Source organism: Apteryx mantelli, chromosome 21, assembly GCF_036417845.1.
Source record: "Apteryx mantelli isolate bAptMan1 chromosome 21, bAptMan1.hap1, whole genome shotgun sequence".
NCBI lineage: Eukaryota > Metazoa > Chordata > Aves > Apterygiformes > Apterygidae > Apteryx > Apteryx mantelli.
In genome coordinates, this window is record NC_089998.1 from 6,950,033 (window position 1) to 6,975,376 (window position 25,344).

The 25,344-nt window shown below is 42.2% G+C and overlaps 1 protein-coding gene across 2 annotated transcripts in view; it reads right to left on the reverse strand.

Annotated features, from left to right (window-relative positions):
* Positions 1–2,270: 2,270 nt before the first annotated feature.
* The window catches only part of NUP188 (nucleoporin 188), a 29,730-nt gene continuing 6,656 nt past the window's right edge, over positions 2,271–25,344 (reverse strand). For both annotated transcript variants that reach the window (XM_067309066.1, XM_067309067.1), the window contains 35 exons: positions 24,755–24,869; positions 24,027–24,227; positions 23,191–23,280; positions 22,556–22,621; positions 21,905–22,024; positions 21,298–21,424; positions 21,018–21,173; positions 20,331–20,457; positions 19,614–19,701; positions 19,444–19,520; positions 18,493–18,607; positions 18,012–18,132; positions 17,710–17,776; positions 17,141–17,269; positions 15,721–15,854; positions 15,217–15,323; positions 14,609–14,815; positions 13,734–13,903; positions 13,305–13,374; positions 12,559–12,626; positions 11,938–12,133; positions 11,313–11,390; positions 10,875–10,960; positions 10,303–10,448; positions 8,998–9,179; positions 8,397–8,597; positions 7,626–7,718; positions 7,247–7,405; positions 6,318–6,455; positions 5,749–5,823; positions 4,820–5,029; positions 4,162–4,293; positions 3,950–4,020; positions 3,363–3,492; positions 2,271–3,129 (listed from right to left, as the gene is read on the reverse strand). In XM_067309066.1, coding sequence (XP_067165167.1) covers positions 2,959–3,129; positions 3,363–3,492; positions 3,950–4,020; positions 4,162–4,293; positions 4,820–5,029; positions 5,749–5,823; positions 6,318–6,455; positions 7,247–7,405; positions 7,626–7,718; positions 8,397–8,597; positions 8,998–9,179; positions 10,303–10,448; positions 10,875–10,960; positions 11,313–11,390; positions 11,938–12,133; positions 12,559–12,626; positions 13,305–13,374; positions 13,734–13,903; positions 14,609–14,815; positions 15,217–15,323; positions 15,721–15,854; positions 17,141–17,269; positions 17,710–17,776; positions 18,012–18,132; positions 18,493–18,607; positions 19,444–19,520; positions 19,614–19,701; positions 20,331–20,457; positions 21,018–21,173; positions 21,298–21,424; positions 21,905–22,024; positions 22,556–22,621; positions 23,191–23,280; positions 24,027–24,227; positions 24,755–24,869 — 4,423 coding nt within the window. In that variant the 3' untranslated portion in view covers positions 2,271–2,958. The remainder of the gene's footprint in view (positions 3,130–3,362; positions 3,493–3,949; positions 4,021–4,161; positions 4,294–4,819; positions 5,030–5,748; positions 5,824–6,317; positions 6,456–7,246; positions 7,406–7,625; positions 7,719–8,396; positions 8,598–8,997; positions 9,180–10,302; positions 10,449–10,874; positions 10,961–11,312; positions 11,391–11,937; positions 12,134–12,558; positions 12,627–13,304; positions 13,375–13,733; positions 13,904–14,608; positions 14,816–15,216; positions 15,324–15,720; positions 15,855–17,140; positions 17,270–17,709; positions 17,777–18,011; positions 18,133–18,492; positions 18,608–19,443; positions 19,521–19,613; positions 19,702–20,330; positions 20,458–21,017; positions 21,174–21,297; positions 21,425–21,904; positions 22,025–22,555; positions 22,622–23,190; positions 23,281–24,026; positions 24,228–24,754; positions 24,870–25,344) is intronic.

A 25,344-nucleotide genomic window follows, 5' to 3' on the forward strand; every position in this document is an offset into this window, starting at 1 on the left:
AAAGCAAACAAATTCCCTAATTGTTCCTGTCCCAGCTGAAACTCTCAGCATGCCTTAAACATGTTAATGTCTTTCAGTTCCCTTCCCAAATTATACATCTTGGTTGTACTACAGATTGATGAACTCTAAGAAACAACAGCTCCTCCTTAACCTGAAGCAAAAATAGAGCAGCATTATGACTTTGAGAGACTGGAAATGCTGCTCTGGATTTAACAGCCCTTTTTGTTGTTATGGAAACTAGATCTGTTGCGAACTTAAAGACTTGTCCCTAGCACTGAGCTTAGAAAGAAGGGATGGAAGGAACTCCTGGGAAGAGAAACTGTTAAAATGCTCTGTAATATAGCACTATCTCTCTCTTTTTCTACAGCTAACAAACTCAAAAGGGAATGGGGAGTTAAATTATGCTACTATTTTAATTAGTTTTACAACGACCAGGGTTACAGCTACCACAGTTCTACCCCTTTATAGCTCTACTTCTGCCTCTTCCCCTTCCATCCTCTAGTATGTATCTCTCCCTCAGGCCAGTAGCATCGCTGTTATGCATCTCCCCGGTGCATTAAATCAAAAGGGAGAACAGCTTTAGCAGCAGCAGTTTAATGATGCAGCAACTAGTGTGGCTTCCCTCAGCACAGCAAGAAGAAAGTCTTTTCCAGCAGCAGCACTCCTATCCCTCTGCAGCAGAAGGAGCACAAGGACATTCTAGTGCTACTTTTAACGCAGTTATGGAAGTAACTGGCTCTGCAGAAAGATGACACTCTAACTGCTTAGCTTACTTGAAGGCTTCATGGTGAGCCACTCTTCACTTAAAGCAGCTTTACACCACCTTGTGGCTGAGGGGCAGATACAGAAACAGGTGCAATTCAGGGGTGAAATGCTGCTGCTTGAAGTGAAGGTGCAACTCTAAAACAGCAAACAGCAGCAGAAGCTTTATGTTTGGCACCTAAGGCCCCCTGCCTAGCACCATCAAATCTCACCTTATACCCTCTATTTAATCAAGTACTACTTGCCCCTAAATTCTCATTCTATCTATTCTTGTTGATGAACGCAAATAAAGTGACTAGCATGATGCATTTAACTTCAAAAGCTGTGACACAGGGAAAAATAACTACAAAAACCTCTCAAACAACCGCCCTAGATACTACTGAACTTGATTAGAAGTACTGAATTCTGCTTGTCACCAATTTGTTGTCTTTTCTGCACAGTCCTTCATCTTTGAATCTCCATGTTCACACCTGGTTCCCCTGTGGCAGAAAGGGTTAAGTGTTACAGGTAACCCCAGTTATCCATAGCCACCTGCTGAGCACCGACATCCAAACATTAGGCTTATGACTGACACAACCTCCCTCTCCCTAAGAGCAGCTCACCTGAGCTTTTGGAGGGCAATCACGCTTCTCTTCCTTCAAGACCAATTTATTCCAGCCAGCTAGTTCAAATCTCTCTGAAGCCTCCAGGGCAACTAAAACTAGATCAGACAATTGTGCTAGAATATCCCCATCACTTAAGCTTAAAAGAAAAAAAAAAAAAGACAATCTTAATGCAACATAATCTAAAGCAACATTTTTTTTTTCAATTTAGTCTCTTAAAACCATTACACTTAAAAGGTTCTGACTGGAAAGCAATCAGGTGTCTCTTTTGGAAAGAACTGGTAGGTTACGAGCTCACAGCTACGATGAAATTTGATTTCTTACCTTAGAAAGCCTGTCTAGATTTCAGAGCTCGCATCAGGCTTTATTTTAAACAATAATAGCTGACCTTCCCTTACTATCTCCATCCTCCATTGAACCTTGGAACCTTACAGAGTTTGATGATCAGCTTGAGTGTGATGCAACAGCACAACGCTACTTTGCGCTAGAGAATTCCAAGTCTTCCCTCTAGCTTGAACCTGCACCATCCCCTGACGCTGCAACGGGTACGGTCCTGTGCACAAGGTAATCTGTGTTCATGGTCTACACCATGGTGGGCAGAAAAATCATCCCTGAGGAGCATTTTATAGTGATGCCAGCTGAAAACCTCCTACAAGTTCCCCAACGTGAGAGGAAGAGAAAGGGAGTGGGTGTCGGAAAGCTGAGAGAATCAACCTTTGATTATAATCACTTCAAACAGTATCTGGATTGTCACGCACAAGCCGCAACTCAGCAGCATTGTTAGCTTGTACTTAGCCCAAGAGCCTCTGAGTTTTTAATCGACAAAGCCAAACTGCTACACAAAAGACGCAGAGACTGGTACTGCAGGCTGCTATGACCAATACAAAACCATGAATCCAGCTGCTGTCTATAAAGGTTTTAATATCAGTATAAATAGGGCACAGTTACAAAAAACTGCAAGACTGGAGCAATGGAATTTTGACTTAAAAACTTTTTGAGTGAGGCCTTGCTCTTCAGAAACACACATAACACACAGACTGCTGGGTGGAGGGGAGGCGTGAGCACACATACACCATCTTGCCTTGAACCATTCAGTACAAAAATAGCAGTAGAAAGATGGTCTCTGAATTGCTGGCTGATCCCTTGGTTGTGCCTTAACTGACTGCTAGGGAGAGGCAGATTGCACCTTGTATTGAGAGCAGAGTTAATGCCCAGAGGAAAGTTTGTCCCCTCTCTCTGTCCAGCCACAGCTTCCCCAGCTGAAGTACAAGCTATAAAAATAAAGATTTCCACTGTTCAGCGCTTGTACCCAGCCAGGATGCTCTAGCAGACGGAGCCGGCAGGGTGTGCACATGGGCTGATCAGTTTGAAGAGCCGCTCTCAGATTTCTTTACATTCGCTGTGCTACTGGGTTGCAAGAGTTCAACGGGATCTTGCTGCTGATGTTACAGCTCAGTTTACAGCACTGCCCAAGTCAGGCCTCCCTCCCTTTCCCAGCCCTTGTTACGAGCTCTGCCAAGGGTGATGCCTTCTGTGGTGGACATGAATCATTCTGGTGCAGGTCCTGAAAAGGGAGGCAGTGGCAGGATGGGACCTATCTCTGCACATGCCTGACAAAGGCCTGCACGAGCTGGAACAAAGGCTCCTGCCCCTCAGGACCCAGCTTGGAAGCAGACTTTCCCTGGGGAGAGGGAAGAACCCCGCTGGCAGGTGAAGAGGGGCCACCGCGGCGGAAGTAACGAGACAGGCTGGAGAGCAGCGTACTCTGAAATGAGAAGCAGGCAATGAGTTAGCGTCCTCCGAACGCATGTTCCTCTCCCTCCCCAAACAAGGCGCCTGTGGCACAGGGACAGGCACCAGTGGGCGCAGCCCAGGATGACCTGAGGCTGTTGACTCATGCAGGGGAGTGGGCCGTACTGGGCAGTTGAAGACAAATGATCTTCACCCACAAGACACGTTTTCACCGAGCAGCCAGAAAGGATGTAACAAGCCGCTCACCAGCTCAGAGCTGAGCTCCTGTTTCATCCGCTGCTTGTCACGGGGATGCACAGCTGGGTCCCTCAAGTACCGAACAGCCTGGGAGATGAGTAGGTAGAAACAGTTTTCCATTGTAAACATGAGCAGAGACCTGTGCAAAGAAACACCAATCAGCAGGAGCCAAAAACATCAGCACTATTCCAGTTTCAAGGTCACATACCCTTAGAAAGACTTCACACACAAAGTATACACAAGGGAACACTGTTACTGTTTAGATTCTGCTCAAGCAGAGATATCCAAAGCTATGATCTGCAGAGTAGAAACGCCCGTTGGCCAACAAGGAAGTCTGATTTAAATGTACTGGTAAATGAACATTAACTCTTTACCTGCGTCTTCAGTGGTTGACTCAGGATGGGATGGCTTCAAACATCCTCCCCAAAAATCTCTGCTCGCTTTGGAGAGATTCTGATGGGCTTCCTGAGCTCCTTTGCTTTACTCAGGGCGAGAAGCTCAGAAACCCCACTAATGCCTCTGGATCTTGATTTTGATCCGAGGAGCACTGGTTTCTGCTCCTCAACCATGACTAAATAAAGCAGCTGGAAACTTACTTGAGGGTTTTGGTTCCCTCTTGCATATTCAACCCTGCAGCTTGAGGGAAAGGTTCCTTCTTCTTATCCAGCTTAAAGGGGAAAAAAAGAAAGGCATTAGAGACAGGAGATAGAAAAGAAGAAATACTCGTGTTCTTCAAAATACCAGCTGAATGGATGCTCGGACATCATTGCAACTGTTGTGCTCTCCAAAACAGAGAAATGACTAGTACCTCTCCCAACATGTTAAGGGCCACATTAACTGTGGCGAGGAGGGTCCCAAAGGAGGGTGCGACATCTGAATCAAAGGCTGGTGTGGTGAAACTCAAAACGAAGAGCAAGTTGTACTCAGCAAGGTCCAGTGACTGTGGGGGGAAAAAAAGAAGAGTGGGTGACTCCAGAGGCCACGAGTATGCTATTGTCACAGTGATACGAATACGCTGTCCTTATATCACACTTTTTGTATGGAGAACTTGAAGCACTGAGGTCAGTTCCCAAATCTCAAGTACACCGATGGAGCAGCAGAGAGTACTCTGGACAGTACTGCACAAGCAGACCGACTGCTCTGCTCACAAGCGGAGGGGAAAAGAAGGATGCCTTTTCTGAAGAGTGACATGCTGAGGATACAAATCTAGCTGGGTTATTAGCCTGTGCCAGTACGCAATGTTGTGCTGAACAGAGCACACGAAAGCTCAGCCAAGCCTTCCCTTCACGCTGAGCAGCGCCTGATTCCTAAGGGGATTCCTTATGCCCTGCCTTCCTGCTTTGTGCAGAACAGCAGACGGAGGTAAAAGCAGGGTCACTCTCTCAAACACTTCATAGACCCAGAGCATCATTTGGGATGCTGGAAACTCCCCCCTTCAGAGAGCAGTGCCTCTCCTCTTTCTCTACCTGGTCAAGGAGGATCTGGCAGACATCAGGGGTAAAATGACGCAGGGCAGCAAGAGATTTGCTGAGGATTTTCAAGAGGCTGTACTGCACCGTAAGCAGCGCCTTCTGCTCTGCTGCCTCCGACTCAGGGCTGGGATGTTTGGAGGAGGCTTGGGGGTTACGCTGCACTCGTGGAGTCACACTTGATGGAAGGGAGTCACCATTTTTTGTCTGCAGAGAAAGGAAGAAAGAAAAGAGACTTAAATACAGACATCACTGCTTTGTACGAAAGCCAACCCTTTTAGGAAAAAATGTTACTAGCAAAAGGAATGAGGAAGTAAGGCACCTAAACTTTTTCACCTGCTAGAAGCATGAGAATTCATGCTTAGTGCACATCAGGGGAGGCACTGCATTGCAGGGAAGCAGCTGCAGAGGCTATTGCTCCACATTCTGGGAAAGGAACCACTCACCAGCACACCAAGCCTTAGCCACGCTGAAATGGCACTTCAAAGCAATGCATCCTCTGCACCTCACACCCACCTAAGGATTCCCCAAGAGCTATTATCTCTTAACCAAGTTAAATCAAACCAAGGACACCGAGTCAACAACATGTCTGAACTCATCAGAAATGACACCACAGGGAACTACAGCAATGCAGCTTTCTCGCTGCAGAGCAGGCAGCTCTAAAATGATAATAGCTCTCTTCAAGCAATGGCTGCTGCTTCTGTAGGACCAGCCCACAGAGTCTAGAGATTTTAGAGCCTAGACTATTCTTTGCAAGCTTTTTCTGTGGAGAGATGCAAGTCCTAACTATTAAATTCCCAGTTGATGAATGTCAGCATTCACCACTGGGAACAGAGCCTGGATATTGAGTATATTTGCCTTTTGATGGGGAACATGGGTGTGCACCACCCCAAAACTTCAGTTTGGTTTAGGGTCCCCCTTCTCACCTGTAAATAGTGCTGGAGCATTTTGCGACTATGCAGGAGGGAGGTGCAGGCCTGACACAGGTAACACAGATTCACCTAAAATATAAAGGGTGAGGGAGAAATAATCTCTTAAAAGATCAGATCCCATCCGCACATTCACACAATCATTCCACGCATCAGTCGAACAAGACCAGATTATATCACTATTATAACCAAAGTACCATTCGGGGAAGCTAGAAAATCCAGTTAAACAGAACCTCGTGATTCTAGAGGATCAACGCATTCTCTCAGCTCCCCTGTATTTTCTTGGAGGCACCTGGCACTAAGGACTGAGAGCAAGACATTGAATTCCCCAAGTTACATTTCCAAGCAACCGTATCTCTGTCCCCAACAACCACCTTTCCTCACTCAACTCAGACAATGTAGAGGACTTCATTCTACAGAAGAGACTTATTTAAATGGACTTCAGCAATAGTTCCTATTAAAAGAGCAGTAATAAAAAGACCAGGTAGCACCATTTTCTCTTAAACACACACAACTCCCTGCACTCCAAGGCAATATATTACCCAGAGCAGTATCCTGATTCCTACCTGCGTATCCCTCATAAGCTGTGGTAGATGAAAATGCCATTCTTTCGTGAAATTTGAGAGCTGGAGAATGAAGCCAACGGTGTGATCAGCCTCTTCCAGGCAGGCCAAGCTCTGCACTGTCCGTACTGCATTCAGGCACTGGAGGAGGAGAAAGAAGTACATCAGGACAATGGCAGTTAAAGCACAAAAAGCCCCTTCCCCTTCCTAGAAGCAAAAGCTGAAGGTGCATGAATCTGGCCTTCAGCACAGAAAATGCATTTTGACAAAATGAAAGCAGCTGCACAGCACACGGGTTCCAGACTCCTGGCGCACTACATTCTTGGTTAAGGGTCAGTGCATTTCACAGGCGTGCTGCCATATGAGAAGACAGCTATTTGCTTATGGAGCAGGCTTGCATACAGCACCTACTCGCATACAGGATTCTTCACCAAATCCGCACTGACACAATTCAGCTGATACACGGATTTCAGTTTTGCAGGACATGAGCGCCTGCCCACCTGCACAGTGACTGAACCCTGACCACAGCATTTTCATTACCTGAGCACGTCTGAACTGAGACCATTTCTAAGAACAGCTCTCACTTTTTTTCAGAGCAGATGGTCACAAACTCAGTTCTCAGCAAACCTTCCCTTTTGTTACTGTGTTGAGTAGGTGTATCAAACAGCTGTAGCAAAGTTATAACCCCGAGAGTAAAAAGGATGTACAAATGTTGAGTGTACATGCTCTAACAACTATCTTAACAGTTATCCCTGCCTGACTGCCCGGCTTGTATGCTATTCTCCTTCTGCCACTATTTAATTATTTGTACAGTAAAGCTTTCTGAGACAGGAGCTGTGTCTTTTCAACATTTCTATAGTTTCTGACATGTTTCCACAGCTATTGTAACACAAAAGCCAAGTGAACCATCTCAGAGGAAGTACATGACATACCTGAAGAATCCTCTCTTGATGGACACCCACAAAGTCCAGGGCTTCTGTCAGGAAGTTGTATCTAAGTGTCTTAAGAAGACGCTCCATCAGTGACATGGAGAGACGATAGACCCCAGGCCAAGAGGGGGCATCCAGAGATTTTCGAGATGAAGCAGATGTCTGAACAGACCAGATATAAAACCAAAACAAATGACTTATTTACACTGTTGCTCAGCATGGCACAAGCCACAAACCCTTCAAAACATTTTGGAAGCGCCCAGGCTCTAGGGGTGGATGCTGCCCTCCCAGGCCCTGTAGGCTCCTCTCCAACTACAGCCAGTAAGGCAGGGCAGGGCAGAGCTCTCCTAGCGCGTTCCCACCCAGAAGCAGCAGCACCCACCTGAATGGCTCCATTAGTGCTAAGCTGGTACACACTCAAGAGGGGCAGGCAGACGCTCTGTGTGACACCAGCTCCAGCCACCGCTGCTGCCCCCTACAAGACACAGAACAAATTACTGTTAAAATCTGCATGTCCTTCCTCTCTCAGACCAAAGAGACTCCTCTTGCATTAAGTATTTCTGTCCTCTGCATTGCCACCCTTCTTTTAGAGAACTTTCATCCACACACACCTCTTATACGCTGCTCAGAAATTCAGTGTCAAGAAAAGCAACACTGTTCTTACTGCAAACACTAATCTGCATAGCTGTACCATGAATCCATTTCCATATCACCTGGTTTGGTATATATCTAATCTTCAAAAAGGTCTGGCTTTGAAAGGACCTTGCTTTCTCCTGAAATCCTACACAAAGTTGAATTTGCAATAGATAAGTAATGCTTTACTGCAACTAATGAGAAAGCAGGTTCCAACACTCAGTGCTGTTTTAGCTAGGGGGTTTAATTTGCATTGCAGAAGAATATATTCAGCAAAAATGTTCACTCTAAATTACAGGTCTGCTCTGGCTGGCTCAGTTCTTCCATCCGAGACATTCCATTATCAGGAAGAACAAGGAAAACTAGGCAGACATCCACACAAAACCTACTGCTTGCCAGCCTCTAAAGAAATCTTTTATCCACAAATTATCATTCAGCTGCATTGCAGACAATATAATGAGATGTATGGCTCATATTTAAAACGCATAGCAATATGCTCTCATTTCTTTGCATCTCTCACCTGTTGTGTCCTTGCTAAGGTCAGCAGTAAATGTAATGAGGCCTCTGTGAAGTGAAGGTTTTGTTTAACTCTCAAGCTGATCTCCAAGGCAGCAAAGATAGTAGGAAGCACAGGGACTTTCCTAGTAATCTGTAGCCAGTAGTCTCCATCTTCATCAACTTCACAGAGTTCTTTTGCCAGATGCAGACCCAGAACACATACCTAGAGTGACAAGGAAAGAAGGAGAACAAGGTATAGGTTTTTCACGTATACCAAGGGAAAAAAAAAAAATCTTGAAAGCATTTACTAACACAATCTAAAGTGCAATCATTCTCAAGAGTCATCAGTTAGGGCATCTGGTATTCCTCACATCATACTCTGCATACTTCATGACTGTATTAGCAATTGTGACAGCTTCTTAGGACGGATCTGAAAGAGAAGCAGCAACAGCTGACTTCCCAAGCTGACACAGGCCAAAAAGACACGAAGTAATTCTGAGGCAGAAACTCCCAAAGCTCCCTTTGCAGGTAGCAGGTTGTAAGGCAGAATTGTTCCAAACATACATAGAACTTTTTTTAGAGAAAAGAAACATGGTGATAAAGCAGATGAACAGGTCCTTTACCCCGTCTCGTTGGTCCTTGTGTTTAACTCGGGAGGCGTCATCTGTTTCCATGCTGTCCTTATCATCTGCAGCATCTCCAGAGGTCAGGCTGTTCCGAGTCTGATCAAAGAGTGCAATGACCTCATCTTGGAGTGTTTCACACACACTGAGCACCAGCTGGGAGTACTGTGGGATCTCATTCACTGTGACAGAGACAGAATAGAAAACAGTTAACACAATCCTTGTACTTAGGTTTCCAGTTTAACTGATAACATCACTGGGGCCACATTTCTTAGAACTAGTATTTTTTCCGTTTTCATTTCAAAACTTAGAAAACAGAATGCAAGAAACTGTGACTAAGTTAGATGATTAAGCTTAGGAGGACATAATAAGACACCATAAGAACATGTAGTTTCCCTAAGAAGTCGTATAAACCCATGACATTTCAGAGCACAAACCAAACACTATTATGGGAAGATTATTCCGTAACTGCTCACTGCAACATTTCCTACATATTTCTCCAGATTGCTGGTACAGGGTCATGGGTGTAGTCTATGTTCTGAGAGTCCTTATAATACTAAATTCTCATCAAAAACATTATTATAAATTGCACCTCCTTTTCCCACTATTACTGCAGACTCAAATTCATTAGCAAACAAAAATATTCATAGATTTAAAACTTTCAACTTTTTATTTGAATTATTTTCCAAAAGAGATGGTCTTGCAGAACCCAAGCAGTAGGATAAGGACTACACAGAAAGGTAAGCTGATATACCTCTCAGCACTACAACTGCCTTTATATTTGTGTTGCACAGCACCTAGTCCAGATTCCAGTGATAGTCTTTAAGTACTACTGTAATGTAAAATGTCCCAACAGTGACAGGAGTCACAACCAGACTGGTTTCTCTGGTTTGTAATGAAATGTATTCCCACAAGATTTTCCTATGTTTGGATCACTCGTTATGTCTCACAAGTAATTCATATCAGAATCTAAAAAGCTCTACACTCAGCTCTGTGAGATGACATTACTAGGGTGCCTCTCCCATACCTGCTGAGCTATTTTCACAAACATGTAGGAACTTAAACAGCTCTGAGATCTCTATCTCCTTCTCTATCAAACGGATCATTGCTGAGGAAAGACAGGAGAAGGGAAAGATATACACATATTGGGAATGACAAAAGCTCATCTCCTTCTGAAACTAGCTAAAACAAGTAAGTGCATCCTGCACTACAACTAACACCACACATTCTTATCTTGGAAACGCTAGTAATAAGAGTGTATTCAGCTGTGACAGCCCTGCTCTTGATACTCCCACACCACCTCACCTTTCATCTCCTTCATTTGCAAGACAGTGATGAGAGATGAGAACACTTTGGCTTTGGTCTTCTCCATCATCTGCTGATCTGCCTGTAGTACTCCCTCCAGAATCTGCGTCAAGGAGTTTATGATTTTATCCACAGAACCCAACTCGCTGACAATAAAAAGGGAGAGCTCTTCAGATTAGACAAGATCCCTCAATAAATATATTGGCTTGACTGAACTGTGTGGATCATAGGTTGTATGAGCCACACAAATAAAAGCAGTTTGTCCAGGTAAACTTGAAGTCATCACCTGGATCTCATTAAAGACATTCCACAATAGAGCGAGAATGCAGGACTATCACAAAAGTTTCTTTGATACACTTGGAAGCAGGAAGTCAAACCATAAATATATTGTTTGACAAGAGATTTCAGCAACAAAGTATCAATATTGCCACCCCAAAAGAGAATCCCCTAATAAGGCATCAGTTTCCTCCACAAATCACTAAGGGAATCTCACTAGAGCAAAACACTTGAACACAATCTCCCAAGTTTTTATACTTAGCTGTGACTAATAACAATCCATACAAAATACCTACCTCTTCCACTGTTTGAGCAGGATCAGAAGAAGAGTGCATAGCATGGACCCCAGCTGCAGACAGGACACTGACATGGGAACCAGAAGCTAAGAAGAGATACCCCAAGAGTTATAGTTGCGATAGTCACAGGTAAGACTCTACACCCCAGACACCACCACCAAATGACCAGGTTTGTTTTTCAACAAGTAGCAGCATCGTGGGATCCCTAGTCAGGACCCTCTGCAGGGTCGCCCAGTGATGATGAGAATGAAACAAAAAAAATAAAGACTTATACGAAGCCCAGGAATTCAGGGAGAGAGACTTTGATTCGGCTTGATTTCACAAAATTTAAAAAACCTCTGATGGCAAGCAGCCGCAGAAATGAAACTCCTCTTAGTACAAAGGAGATGAGCAATTGATGATTGGGAAATTTAAGAACTAAGAAGTACTAGCACCTACCAAAACCTTGGTCCCATTTAGCACATCCAGAAACAATTGCTGATGGACTGCAGAATCAGTCAGATGCATTATATCTGCCTAAGATGCAAAAACATCAGAGATGAGCTTAAACAAATATAACAAACAATGCAACTTTTTTTCCAGTGTAATATCAGTCCACTGTTTTAATTTGTTACTTAAAGAATTCACCAAATTTTATATTTGTTGAATGATACAGCTTTGTAGAAATCACAGAAGCATTATATTAACATTTGACAAAAAGTTGACAATGACTAATTTCCCTCATGCTGTATCCTTATCTCACTCGACTCAGCAAAATCTCCTTGGGATCACAGAATTACTTAGAATCGCTATAAAGATTGTTTACTACTTCCCTCCTCTGCTCAGACAGACAATATGCTCATTTTGATCAAACAGCAAAACACCACCTACTCTAACTGTTCTCTTGCACAAGGCTCGTGCCAACTTGTGTTGTAAGCATACATATAAAATAACTGAAAAAAACAGTGGTTTCTTCATTATGCCATATTTATCTGGCCCCGAGAAGTTGACATTACATTATTCAAAATGTTAATTTCAGGTTATCCTGAAAGTTAGGAGGAAAAAAGTACTAAGTAGCTCTTACGTGGCTAGTAGAAATAATCAGGAGCATCCGCCAGGCTGAGATCAGCATCTGGTATTCTGTCATGGAGGCACAGCTGCTCCCCTCCGTCTCTGCCACATGATATGCCAGTAACTTCACATATTCTGACCAATAAGCAAAGCGCTTTTTGGTGGAGAAATTCTTCAGCGTGTCTTTCAGGGACTGATCCAGTGAGCCCCTGACCAAATCAAGAGGAGAAGTTATCTTCATTTATTCTTTGGTCAGAAAATATACTCCTTCTGAGATGCAGGCAGGAAAGCCAAGGACACAGCTTGCAAGTGAAGGTTATTCCACATATTAGACCTGTACAGGGAATCCCACTTTTTGCATCAAATGTGAAGGAAAAAGATGAACCCTGAAGAAAATGTATGATTTCTTTTTTTAAGCAGAAGTTTTAGTTAATCCTGACTTTTCAGTATATTAAATGGCAGTTCAAATGCATGTTTACAATCTGTTTATAAATCACTGTTCCTCCCATGTTACCACAGAATCATGTGTACCATATCAACGCCCTCAAAGCCTGCACGGTCTCTCAATATTTAACACACACAGTTTAAATAATTAAAAACAACTGGGATGAAGGAGAGACTATCAAAGACTTACTTGACAACATAGTAGATCTCCAGGCAGATGATTTTCATGATTAAGGCACAAGTGTCCAAGACACTGAGCTATAAACAAAATAAAAGCAAGATCTGAGCATCTTACTCTGCAGGGTGACTGGAACTCTAATTTATCCCTACCCATCCACTTGAGGCGACTAATACTCCAGTTTTCCAGGAGGTTTTTCTCCCACGATAGTAATAACGTTATGTCATTTGACCAGGGACTGGTGACAATAGGGAACACATGGTCTGTTCAAACCCGCGCTGGAACTGAATCTGAGCCCAGGACCTTCATAACGAAGAGGGAAATTCCCCCAGAAAGGAGAGGCAACAAAAACCTAATGGATTCTTGTGTGCTACTAGTCAGCCTGAGCTACGTCTAGAAAAGCAAAAGAGAGTTTCTTTTGCCAAAAAGCACACAAAATATAGTATGGATATGCTATACACAGCATACTTAGTATATTAGCTCCTTGCAAAGAGCAAGTCTTATCACAGATGCTAGGGTCACATTATCTTTGTTTCATATGTCAACAAAGAGCAGAAGATTTCAAAAATTAGTCCATGGCTGTACAGCCAACCTCTGCAACACCAGAAAGCATATGCCTCAACTCCTGCCTGTGTTTAAACCAATTGATCATATCTCTTTTCAGAAAGCTGCAAACAGAAGGAAGAGCCACACACAACACTTAGAAATCCATTCTGAGAAGCACAAAACTACCTTCATTTTTTTCAGATGCAACTCACCTCTGATGTTTCTGAAGGGGGAGGAAGTGTCCCAAAGAGAGGATTGGTTAAATTTTCCCAAAACTTTGGCCTAAAAGATAGATACAGAAGTAATATCAGCTCTCTCTCCCATGCCACATGCCTAACAGTATCTTGACAGTTCCAGACTTCACAGAAAATATGCTTTAGTTAAACACAAGCTCACGTAGCTCTGTGTAAAAGAAAGTGAATGAAATATATTCACTTCTGAATATACGCATACAGGCTTCTCACTTCCTTTCTCAAGAGACTACCATAGGGGTCAAGCACGAAGCCTACATGTTGCACGCCCTTACTAGGACACACAAGGACTATGATGTGATTTTTCTGAAAAGCCTGACGAACTAAGAAAAAAGTGGTAGGGGGAAAAAAAAAAAAGGCAGCAAAGTGCACTGTAGAAAAACAACTCACTTGGTCCTCAGAACTAACATGGCGCTATCTCGGCGGTCCTGCCACAGGGCATGCAGGAAGGCAATGGCAGCCCGATGCAAGAGGGGAGGGCACCAGTACCTCTCCTGTTGTTTGGAGTCTATCAGCTCTAAGACAACTTGGAGGCAACTCCACTCCCCTAAGCTGAATTCCTAAAGCAAAAGGAAACAAGAGAAGTTACTTCTCCACAGAACTGCTATATAGGCACCTCCTAAGGCAGAATGTTGCTCAATTCTATTTAAACAATACACAAGCAAGTAAACCCTTAGTGTGTGGTGCAGGCATACTTTTTGTACACATATATGTATAATATAAATGACTACAAAGAATGTGTAACACTGAGGAGAGAAATAAATAACTATTTCCACATGGTAGGTATCTCATTTTTAATTTTCCTGTCTTTGAGCTATGTTGGGACTCAACAAGACCAAGTGCCTTCTAAAAGTCCCACCCCAAGAAGACATTGAACTGCAAAACACTTGAGACAGAGTATTCTGGAAAACTGATACTGTCCATGTATCTCAGTCTTCAGCTCTTCCATTGACTGTCCATTGTCAGAGTCAGGAAAATGGGCCAGAGGGATCTTCGGTCTGACCCATTTTAGCCATTCGTATGCTAATTCAGTATCTGCTTTGAGACCTTGGGAAAAGCTTCTCTCTGGTTGTAAGGAAAGGTGAAGCTGGGATAGCAGCACATCCATCAACTGTAAGCACATGCTGCATTTACCTTTACATTAGGCATATCAGGTTGCCTGTCAGAATTTAGAGACTGATGCCATGAGACTGCTATAAATGTATTTTGGACTAATTTATGATAAAAAAACGAGTAAGGCCCTGGGCATGTATCTGCTATTGTACCTTTGACCCATCATTGCCATCCTTCACTTCCAAGTTCAGGAACAGTTCAATGAGCCCAGGCTGTGTCTCCACTGCAACCGTGAGGAATTCCAGGATCATGACTTTAATACGCATGTCCTCAATCTTGCTCTGCAGGCGGGTCAGGAAGGCATCACGGATGGCAGCAGCATCACTACCAAGGCAGGCATAAACCGACATGGGAGCAACCTGCAAAAGGAAAGAAATGTCAGAAACATGGATAACCAACCTCTACAGAATGCTGCTTCCCTCTATTACAAAGGTGATTTGCATTTTAAATTGAAACTCTGTAATATTTTATACTGAATCTAGAAATAGAAGTGAGGGAACTCAAAAATAGGTTATTTTCATTAAGCAGGAAGAAACTTGCCAACCGATCCAAAATTTCCTCTTTGGCGATTCTGCTCTCTCCCTTATTTCACAAGGAGCGTGGCAAAACTGGAAAGGTTTCAGTTCATGCAGCCTTCAACAGATTTGCATTACGTACTCTGACACAAATAAGCCTGAAGAAATTATCCTGAAAGACTTTCAGCGCTGGAATCAGTCAAAAAGGGAAAAGCAAAGGAGCGCTTAAGTAAGTTTTGTCATACCGTAGCCAGTCGTTTGAGCAATTGGATGGCCAGGCGTGGAAGTGCTGGGTCGTGTTTGTGGTAGATATATTTGGCCAAGACCGCAATAAGATTGTTTCCATGAGCACCTGCAGAAAACACAATTAAAATCAAACAGAAGAACCTGTAATAAGATGTAATTATTTACCAATGATTTCAATAGTGGAAGGTGAAAATTAGCTCAATCTTCCAAAAGAATAAGGCATGGGCCCAGTCAGAGGTTCTAATGGCAACTGATTTACTATATGCTTCACACCCATCTCATTACAAAGCAGCAAAACCAAGCCATGTTTGTTTAATACTTCAGAAGCAGTCCTAGAGGAGAAAAATGCCTCAGAGAAGGGAGAAAGGGCCTTCACCCATCACCAGAGAGCACTTTTTGGAACCTTCAAATCTCAAATATGTTTGTAAAGAAACGCATTCTCATTAACTGCATATAACAGAAAAGCACAGCTTAGTAAGCTGCCCCCAGGGAGAAATACGTACCATGCTGAGTAAGTGCCTGTTCTAATGGAGACACCACACTAGAGGGGGGTTTCAACCGGATGACATTATTGGTGACTGAGAAAGCCAGCTTAACTGTTTGTATCAGCAGTTGACCTTGGCCTTGTGACTCATCACTGTGTTTCCAAAAAGAAAACAAAGTAAGTAATTGTGTTGACAACCGACATTTATTATTTGCACAACATTCAAAGAGCAAATTCTATATGCTGTCAGGCAGGGGTTATAAGACATCTTTACTCAGTCTCTCATATCACCGCATAACAGCTGTTGAAATACAAATCCCCAGAACACACACAAAATATTTTTAGCCAGCCCTGAGTTTTCAGTGTCAAATAACAAAAAAGAAAAATAGTCTGACTGCCTATTGTCACTTTCTTTTTCTTCTTCTGGATCCGGAGATTTTACATCCGTTAGGACAGAGGTAGAAACATTTCCAGAACCAGTCTCTCAGAAATTATAATGTATCCAAACTGGATGAAGAGATTAAACTGGCTCGAAGTCTGGTATTTTCATTAAGATTTTCCTCATCAGACAAACATTCTAGAGAAAAAGCCAAAACAGGCTTTTCAAACAGATCTCACTTTCCTCTTAATAAATCTGGATTCTCTTCCAATCTTTTGTTGTGAAAGAACAAAAATGGCAGACATTCCCAGAAACAACCCGCTGGCAAGTCTGGCTGTGTCTGCGTGTTGAGTAAGGTTGGCTAGGAAAAGAGAGCAGAGGAAAGGGGAGGGATTCAACCATAGCTAAAGCAAAAGTTTCAAGCCTCAGTGAGAACCATAAGAAAATTAACACTCTTAGTACTAGAAAAGCCTTCAATACAGTTGATTTCAAGAGTACTTCAAGCTGCCTTCAGAATCCAACTTGAAAAGACTGATCATCCCTAGCACTTTCTAAAATGACAGCTCAAGCTTTGTTATAATACATTCATAATAATAATAATTCACTGATAATGATTCATTCATAATAATAGCTTTACTTGGACTCTGGTGTAAATTGAAGACACAGACATTCTAACATTGGCTATAATCCTCTTGCTTCTAATTCATTCATTTATTCATTCTCATACGTTGAACTCAAGTGAATTCTTTACGAAAAAAAAGGTAATGCTAGCAAACATTAAAAAAATGAGCACATTTACACCCACTGACATGCTCCAAATGTCAGTTAAGCTAAGCAAAACAGAAAACTTAAAGCAACTGCATGAAACGGAGAGTGTACAGCAAAGACTGCATACAGGTCTGGGACAAACAGAAGGCTTCTCCTCCAGTACATGTGAGGCAGTTTGCTTTAGCTAGCTGCTATGCTGATGCCCAGCTAAGACTAATCAAGTTAAAGCTACATTTCAAGTATTATCTGTTGCTTCTTTCCTCAGGCTACTGAAGTGATTAACACAACTCACCTACTAGACTGGGAAGCCATTACCATATCAATAGTGTCCACACCAATTCCCATGATGTTAATGACAGCTTGCCCTGCTTCAGTGTTGGCCAGACTGAAGATGCACAAGGATTGAAGGCTGGGGGCATTGCTGTGAGACGTGAACAACGCAGGACATCATCATTAGGAGCATTTGCAGTATTTTCTCACCTAGCATCAAGTAAACTACCACAAAGTAGCCTCTATGAATTTCTACATCTCCCCAACACCCCTACTTTCTTCTCCCTTCTACTTTCTTCAGAGTGGGTATACCAAATATGAAAGTGGATGGCAATCTGTCTTGGGGAACCTACTTACTGTTTTCTCTCTCCTCATCAGGTGCTCTAAAAAGCAATGTGATTTACTCTACCCCTAAACTTTTTCTACCCTCCCTGAACTCAGTAATGCAGACAAGGGCTGAAATCAGCACTACACAACCACACCAGTTTACTCCTAGTAATTTAGTTAAAAACTGAAACAAAAAAGGTAGTGACAGTCTTCTTGCACTGTAAATGAGCTTATTGCAGATCGGAAATCCATCGCCCATCTTACCTGCTGCGAGGATCCATTTCAGGGCATAAATTCAGTATAGCATGGATCAACTGCAGAATCAGGCACCCTAAAACAGAGAGTAAACGACTACTCAGTTTTCAGGAAAAGCTGTTGCCAAGTTCCTAACATTTTCAAACAAGTTCACAGCATCTTGCAATACTGATAATGCACAAAGGAAACCCCAAATGGCTTCCAGAAAAGGTCTCATAAAAAAGGGGGGAAAAATAAAATCAACATTCTCTCCAATAAGACAGTTGATCCTTCCTCCCTCCCACCCCCAAGAAAAACCCCACAATCCTTACCAATTTTCTCTCTTACTCCGTGGGAGTTATAGCGCCATTTGTGGTAATTTGGTAACATCTCCTTCAGGACAAACACGATGCAGGGCACAAGCCCTTGGCTCTGGGTGCTACCAAGTTGTCCCTAGGAAAAACAGAAATGTTATTGTTCTGCTTCTGGTTCAAAGGACATGAAACCTTTTGTAAAAAGATATCCCAGCTTCTACATCTATCTCTAATGTATGAGAAAAGTATTGAGCATGGAGATTTACAGATTTACAAATTTACACATGCAAATTATATTCCGTAGCAGATCAGATGAATCAAAACTGGGGGTTTTTGAGAGCACCAGACTACAGAGAAAGCAGAAACAATAGCACAAAGGAGAGTGTCAACTAATTATTACCCAAAGACACCTGTTGTACAGGGCATCTGCTGTATTTCACTTTCCTATCACAACAGCCTGCAGCTGACCTCACATGCAGACCACTCCAGAAGCACTCACCCGGACAAGAGTTGTGATCAGGTTCAGGAAGGAGATGGTAACACTGTACTCGCCTTGAGGCTGTTCTATGCTCATCAGTAGGTTTCCATAGCCCCCGGCATTCATCCCTTCCGCACTGTGAAATGAGCCAGAGGGTTCATGGTATGAATAGCAGGAATCTGCTTCAGGACAGTGGGTGCACATGTATAACCTAAATTACTTCATCTACTACCAGCTACAAGAAATATGATCCCTAAGAAGGGACTGATTCGGAACAGCACAGATCCTACGCACTTTAAGATGCTGTATTTTGCCTCTCCTCGGGGCCATATCCTGTATTTTGAGTAAGATGAATCTTACTCTCAACTCAAAATTCAGCACACTCATCCCCGTCTAAAAATAAGTTTCTTGTTATTTAAGCACTTTCCATCGTGAAACTAACGCTTTACAGTTGCATGCAATCCTACAAAGTGCAAAATAACAGAATCTGTGGAGAAAGCGAAAGAGAGAGCTGGGCTGAAGAGTTTTTACACATCTGACAGTGCAAGTGATTGCCCAAATGGGCAAAAACAACAGGCAGCATTAGTGGTGAAGAGCTTCAATGCTCACTGTTCTATCAAATATTACAGAGTTTGTTTTCCCACTGTGTGACAACAGACATTATTTTATGGATCTCCATTTAAGATTTTAATCTGACAAACGTAAGGAAATTCCAGATTACATGAGCTAGAGATGCTGAACGCCAGGGATTTTTAGAGGACCTTCCCAGGAATCACACTTCAGTCAAAGAATCCCAGCTTTTCTGATGAAACTGAAGCAATAGCAAAGCTTTTTGCCAGCTCTCTGCCCTTTCATGAGTGAAGGGCATGTCAGATGCATGGATTTCGTTAGCCTCAGATTTCACATCGGGAAAAAGGTTTTATGCCTTGTTATGAAAAGTTTAGGCAAAAAAAAAAAAAAAGAAAGGATTACCTAATCATGTGATTCATACTGGACACTGGATTGGCAACAAATGGCAAGAACCCTGTATGGTGAAGGTCAGTCCAAACCTGCAAGAGAAGAAGCACAGATATTCCCTTTCGTTCACACATACATGTCTATTAGTACTCAATTCTAGAAAATCTAGAAGGTCATTTCCTTACCTTGGCTGGCATCCGAGCAGCCAGTACTGTCAAACAGTTGACACAAGAAGCAATAACATCCACAGGGGGAGAGATTACAGTCGTTAGCCTAGGAAAGAGAAGTATTATGCATAAAATGCACTGCCACCTGTGGTCCAGCCTGCATATTACTGTTTTGATCAAAAAGATGTATTTCTCACTGAAGTACACACACATAAAGCCTAATCAGATACAATATAGACACCAGAGTCTAGACTTGCAGTCTAGACTTGAAGTCTCTGCCTCGCACCTGAATCAGAGCAATTTACTGTGACAGGTAAGGCTGGCAAAGCAGCAGACTGTCACAGTGAACAATGATTATGCAGCAGAAAATCTATTTCCAGGCAGTTAGCAGTGAGAGGAGAGTTAATAAGCACCGATTGTTTTATCACCAGGAAGGTATTGCTCTAATGGTAGGCTTTATTCCCCTTTTGTGCAAGTATAACTACGAGGATAAAATACCTTTAAATAGGTTAAATTGTACTACATTCAAGAAGAGAGTGAGAGGTCATCCTGCTGTATTATTATAATTAAAGCATTAAACGGTGTGTAGTCAGAACAGTCTTGAGAACTGAACAACAGTCTTGGAGAGTTCCAGCATTGAGACACACTTCTTGCAAAGCTTTTAACCAAACTGGTAATTGATCATTCTTCCTGCTAATTGTATCTTCCCAGGAACCTCAACTGTTAGTGACTTACCTCTGCAGGAGCATGTAGATTCGCGATGTGATCGGTAGAAGACAATCTGCTATTGATACGTCAGTGCTGATGACTTTATGAACCAGATCAATGATAGGCTTTACCCTCTGGCAGTGCTGAATCACATCTGGGTAAGGAACATTAACATTAGAATTAATCACACTTAAGCAGTCATCAAATCTGGAGAAATGCACATTAATCTCTTTGCACATCCCCTGGATCTATTCCCATACCACAAAACATTTTTATTTTAATCTGTCTAAACTTTTCCATCGTCTAAAATTTATCTCATCTCGCTACACGTGCTTAGCATTTTCCAATAAATTTTATAGAATTATCATAATACAAAAACAGGTTTCCAGAAAAGTATTCCAAGATCTTTCATCTTCCTGTGCACTTGACTTTGCTCTCTCTCTTCCATAGTCTTTCTTCTACAAATCTCCCCCCTTCTCTATGCTTTTTTACAGTACTTTCTTCCCCCACTTAATCAGGGCCCTCCATATGCTGCTGTATTCCACAGTCGTCACCTGATCATGACAACTGGGACAATATCAGGCAATCTCTGTGAGGTGAAGAAAGTATAAAAAGTACTTAGAGCTGCTCAGTCCTACTATTAACCTCCAACCGCTACCAATTAACAGATATACTTATTTCTCTTTCATACCTCCAGTTCCCAACATGTCCTACCTGCTGTTGATACAACATGGAGCAGCATCTCAATCTCACAGGTGAATAGTGTCCAGCTGCTGTAGGAATACTCCCATCGTACCAAATAAGCCCGATCATCCAGCATCACTTGGCCCACTGTTCCCTGAGGTATCCGCAGATTTGTTTGGCCTAGCCCTAAGGATTGAAGGAGGAGGAGGTGAAATAAAGTTGTCATGAATTTCCCCATGAGTTAGAAGACAGTTTAAAGAACTAAATCCCCAAAACTTGAATAAGTAAAGGTTAAATGCAGTTCCCCTACCAAGAGGATAGAGGAGCTTTGGAGCCTGTCTTCGCCAAAGTGTGCCATCTTCATGAGAGATCACATCAGGAGGTTTATGCTTGTACAGTTCAATATAGAATGACATTTTATCCAGGAAACTGTATACCTGCACAACACAGAGAGCTTAAAGAATACAGCCAGAGAACCAGAATGTATCAAAAACAAATCAACCAGGTCATTTTTAGGAACAGGTAAGTTTTCTTGACACACACAATATCCTTCTAACATGCCAACCCTACCAAAACACTATTAGAAAGTCCAAATGTCCAGACAAGTCTGACCCAATGAATCAGGAACGAATTATGAATGAAGTACAACTTGAAAAAAGAGACAGTATCTTCATCTTCAGTCATTAGAGTTGAAGAGCTTCCTAAAAGTCAGGAAACAGGTCCCCCCAGTGTCTAGCAACAACAAAGGACTAAAAAGGAGCCCTAACCACTGTTCTTTGGCAGAAGTTTGATATCTGTTATCTAAGGCTGCAACTGTGATATGCATTTGTAATGGAAAGAAAGAAAACAGTATTACACAGCACATTCTCCATGTCTAGAAATAAATCACCTCCCAAATGCTAAGCGAGATCCCGTACCTTTTTTGCAGTAGATTTATCCGACACAAGGGCTTGGAGCAGCTGAAGGAGAGGAGTAAGAAGATGGGGGAACATCCCACACACACTGTCCAGGATAATACCCAGACCTGCAGTTGGTTCCTGGTGGCGGAAACAGAAAGCAAATGTCTTATTACTAAAAAGAAATACTAAAATGGTCTCAGTATAACACAAGGATATTTTTCCTTTTTAAGGTGTACATTTAATATTAATCATGCAAAAAGTATCACTCCAGTCCTTGCACAGACTAAAGCATGAGGCAGTGTGCAAGTATAAGGCAGGAAGTAAGACTATAATGCATTACGTATCATCCTAATTCTGTGACAACAAAAAATAAGCATGATGCTTTTGCCAGCAGTTAGTTCAATCCTTGCAACCCCAGCTCTGGTTTAAACTATCACCTATATTAAAACTTGTTCCAGTATCCTTCAAGAGTAAAGCCAAGGCTGTACCTAAAAGGCAGGAAAGGGCAAAAGTAAATCAAAGATAGATACAAATGAAAACTAACTCCTCAGGCCCTCCTAGAAACTAACTAAATACGATCAGTCTGTTCCTTTCCTAAAAGGGATCTTTTTTCTTTATCATGTTTTAAGTCTAAGCAAGGTAGGTCAAAGAAGCTTCCAACACACTCACCGTCTTCCAGAAGAGCTGAGGAATGCTGGAAGCTGCCAGAACTTCACATGCTGCATCAATTACATCCTTCAAAGAAAGAGAGGAAGGAGAAAACAAAAGTTATTTTACACAGAGGGCTTTCATGCCAAGCAAGTTTTGTCATATCCTTGGAATTTAAGTTTCCATGTTTATTCACTAAAATGGAACTACTTCCTCTATTCAAAACAGAGGGAAAACATCTAGAACACCCAAACCCAGAACATGCAATCGCTCTAACGCCACACTCATTAACAATGAATGGACTGGCCAAAAACAAATCTGCCCACTACATCTGCAGAGGGCTGCATGAAGTCTTCCCAAACTTAGAAACTGAGTATGTATTATTTCCATTCTATTGGAAATAACATATCAGCAATTAGTTTCAAAACTGCAAGGCACATTATCTTTCATTACTAATCTGTTAGTATGCAAAGGTGCTCGTCAAGTTTACATCGTGTAAATGGAGGAGGAAAAATAGTAAATCACTCTTTTAGAACTATGTAAATCACATAAAACTTGCTGTTTCAAATGCAGAATTAACATTTCACATAGGTAGTGTCAGTTACAACAGGTTATTTTACATTAGATAACGGACAAAATGAGTCTTGGATGCTTACCTGCTGATTGCCTAATGTATGCAATTCCAGTGATGTCAGGACAAAAGAAAGCAGCCCATAAATACACATGCAAGCTGTGCTGGCAGTACACTGGAAAGAAAGAATGCACAAGACCATTATAGGAACGATTATGAAGTACAGAACACATTGTAACAGTACTCAATCTCCTTTTTGGACAGTGGGCACATCTGAGTAACTGCCTCTTTCATACCCCGTTGCTGCAGTCAGCAGAGAGGCAGTAAAATAGGAAGCAGTTATTAATTAAGCTCCACATAACATGAAAGATTTCACTGAACTGAGACATGTTGCCACTATCATTATCACCAGAAACTTCTTCAAAACATCATAAAAAGAAATACTTAGTGTTCAGAGAAATAAAAAGGATTTACTTTCCTTGGTTTCTGCCTACAAAGTAGTTTACTCGTACATTGCATTATCTATGGAAACCATATAGGGAAAACAGGGCACAGTGATATCGGCTAATAATCAAGATCTACAATAGCAGGTACACCTATGGAGGCAAATCAACAAACGTGACTTAACGCAGTCTGTTCTGCTCAAATGAGATATAGTTCCTTGACTTACAGAAGTAATTTTTATTTATTCTTCAGGCATAAAAATCTGTTTAATTTCAATTTGATTTCTGCTCTTCACTGAAAGCAATGGAGATGATAAAATGTCCATCACATACTGTTCCTTTACTACATGCTCTGCTTAAAAACAGATTTAGACTGAAAGAACACTGGTCCAAAATCATCTGCTTCCCACCATGCCTTTACATCATTAGTAGTTAAAAACCTTCAAAGAGCCTAAAAATATGATTGTAAGAAACTCACATTCTTCCCTCCACTGCTCAGCGATCGGAGAAGCTTTGTCAGATACTGGAACACGTTCAGCTGGATAGCAGTGCTGCCCATTCTCCTGATCATGTTTGTTGACTCTTCCGGGTTTACAGTGTGACGGAGCAGAGCCCAGGCCAAAAGCACGGGTGCATGATGTGAGACATCCCCTAACTGCAGCAGCTGATTGTCCATTTCCTGCTCAAAGACAAGGCAGAAGCAAAACAATCAAGTCCGTCTTAAACTCATGCTCAGCAAGCATACAGTTGATTGATTGTGTCTTAGCACTAACAGTCACCTTTCCTTTGCAGATAACTATCTCAAACATGCAACTGACCAAATTATACATAGTTGCAGCCTTGGTCTGGTTTTCTGCATGGTTCATCGGCTCATAGTTGTTCTCGCCCCAGGTGTTCTCTGTCCTAAATATCCCTGACAATACAAATATTTTGTTTCATCCCCTTCTGGCAAGTTCGCACTGTCTAATTCTTTGCTCACACCTTTCTTCGGAGAAAGGCCCAAGATAACCAAGCAAGCATGCGGGAGAAGAATTAGTTTCCTTCTTATTTGCCCAGAACGTTATGTGGATATTAGTCCTTTCACTCAGTCAACACGTCCAAGGATCATGAACTTAAAGATATAATCTGCTAACAGCACTGCTTGGATAACTTCAATAAGTTCCATACTGTTAGGCCTACTCAGGGCTCACTTTGCCAGTGGCTTACCTGGTGGATACGGTCATTATTGGCTAACTTGTGCTCCTCTGTCCTGTCATCCAAAGCACGCTCATGGAGGGAGTCTATTTCCATGCCTTCCACCAGAATAAGAGCACTAAAGTATCTGAAAGCAGGAGTTATTTAAGGATTCAGCATGAAAAAGAAGAGGGAAAAACAGTCAAAGAACAATCTATAGTTCATATTTGTCCAGCAATACTTTGAAGCAAGTAGAAATTGCATGAAATTAAGAGCAGCTAATCCAAATTCTTGATCTCAAAATGCCAGTATAGGAGAGAGTAAAATCTTCCAAACCATTCCTGGTTGAACAGGCCCCCTCCCCCCCCCCCAAAAAAAAATTGAAATTTGAAGATAGCTCTTTCTCCTTTGTAATTCTCTGCCACTTGACAGCATTTTCATTCTTTCTAGCTGAAGCTTAAGTTATGCCTTACACAGCGAAGTGAAGACATTGCTGTTTTTGTAAGCAAAGCCATGACAGCTTGAACTGAGGCCTCACAGTTAACAGTACAGATCAGAGAGGGAGTGCTAGCCTCCATGCAGATAGCAACCAGACTACAAGCACAGCAAGGACGGTGAAGATG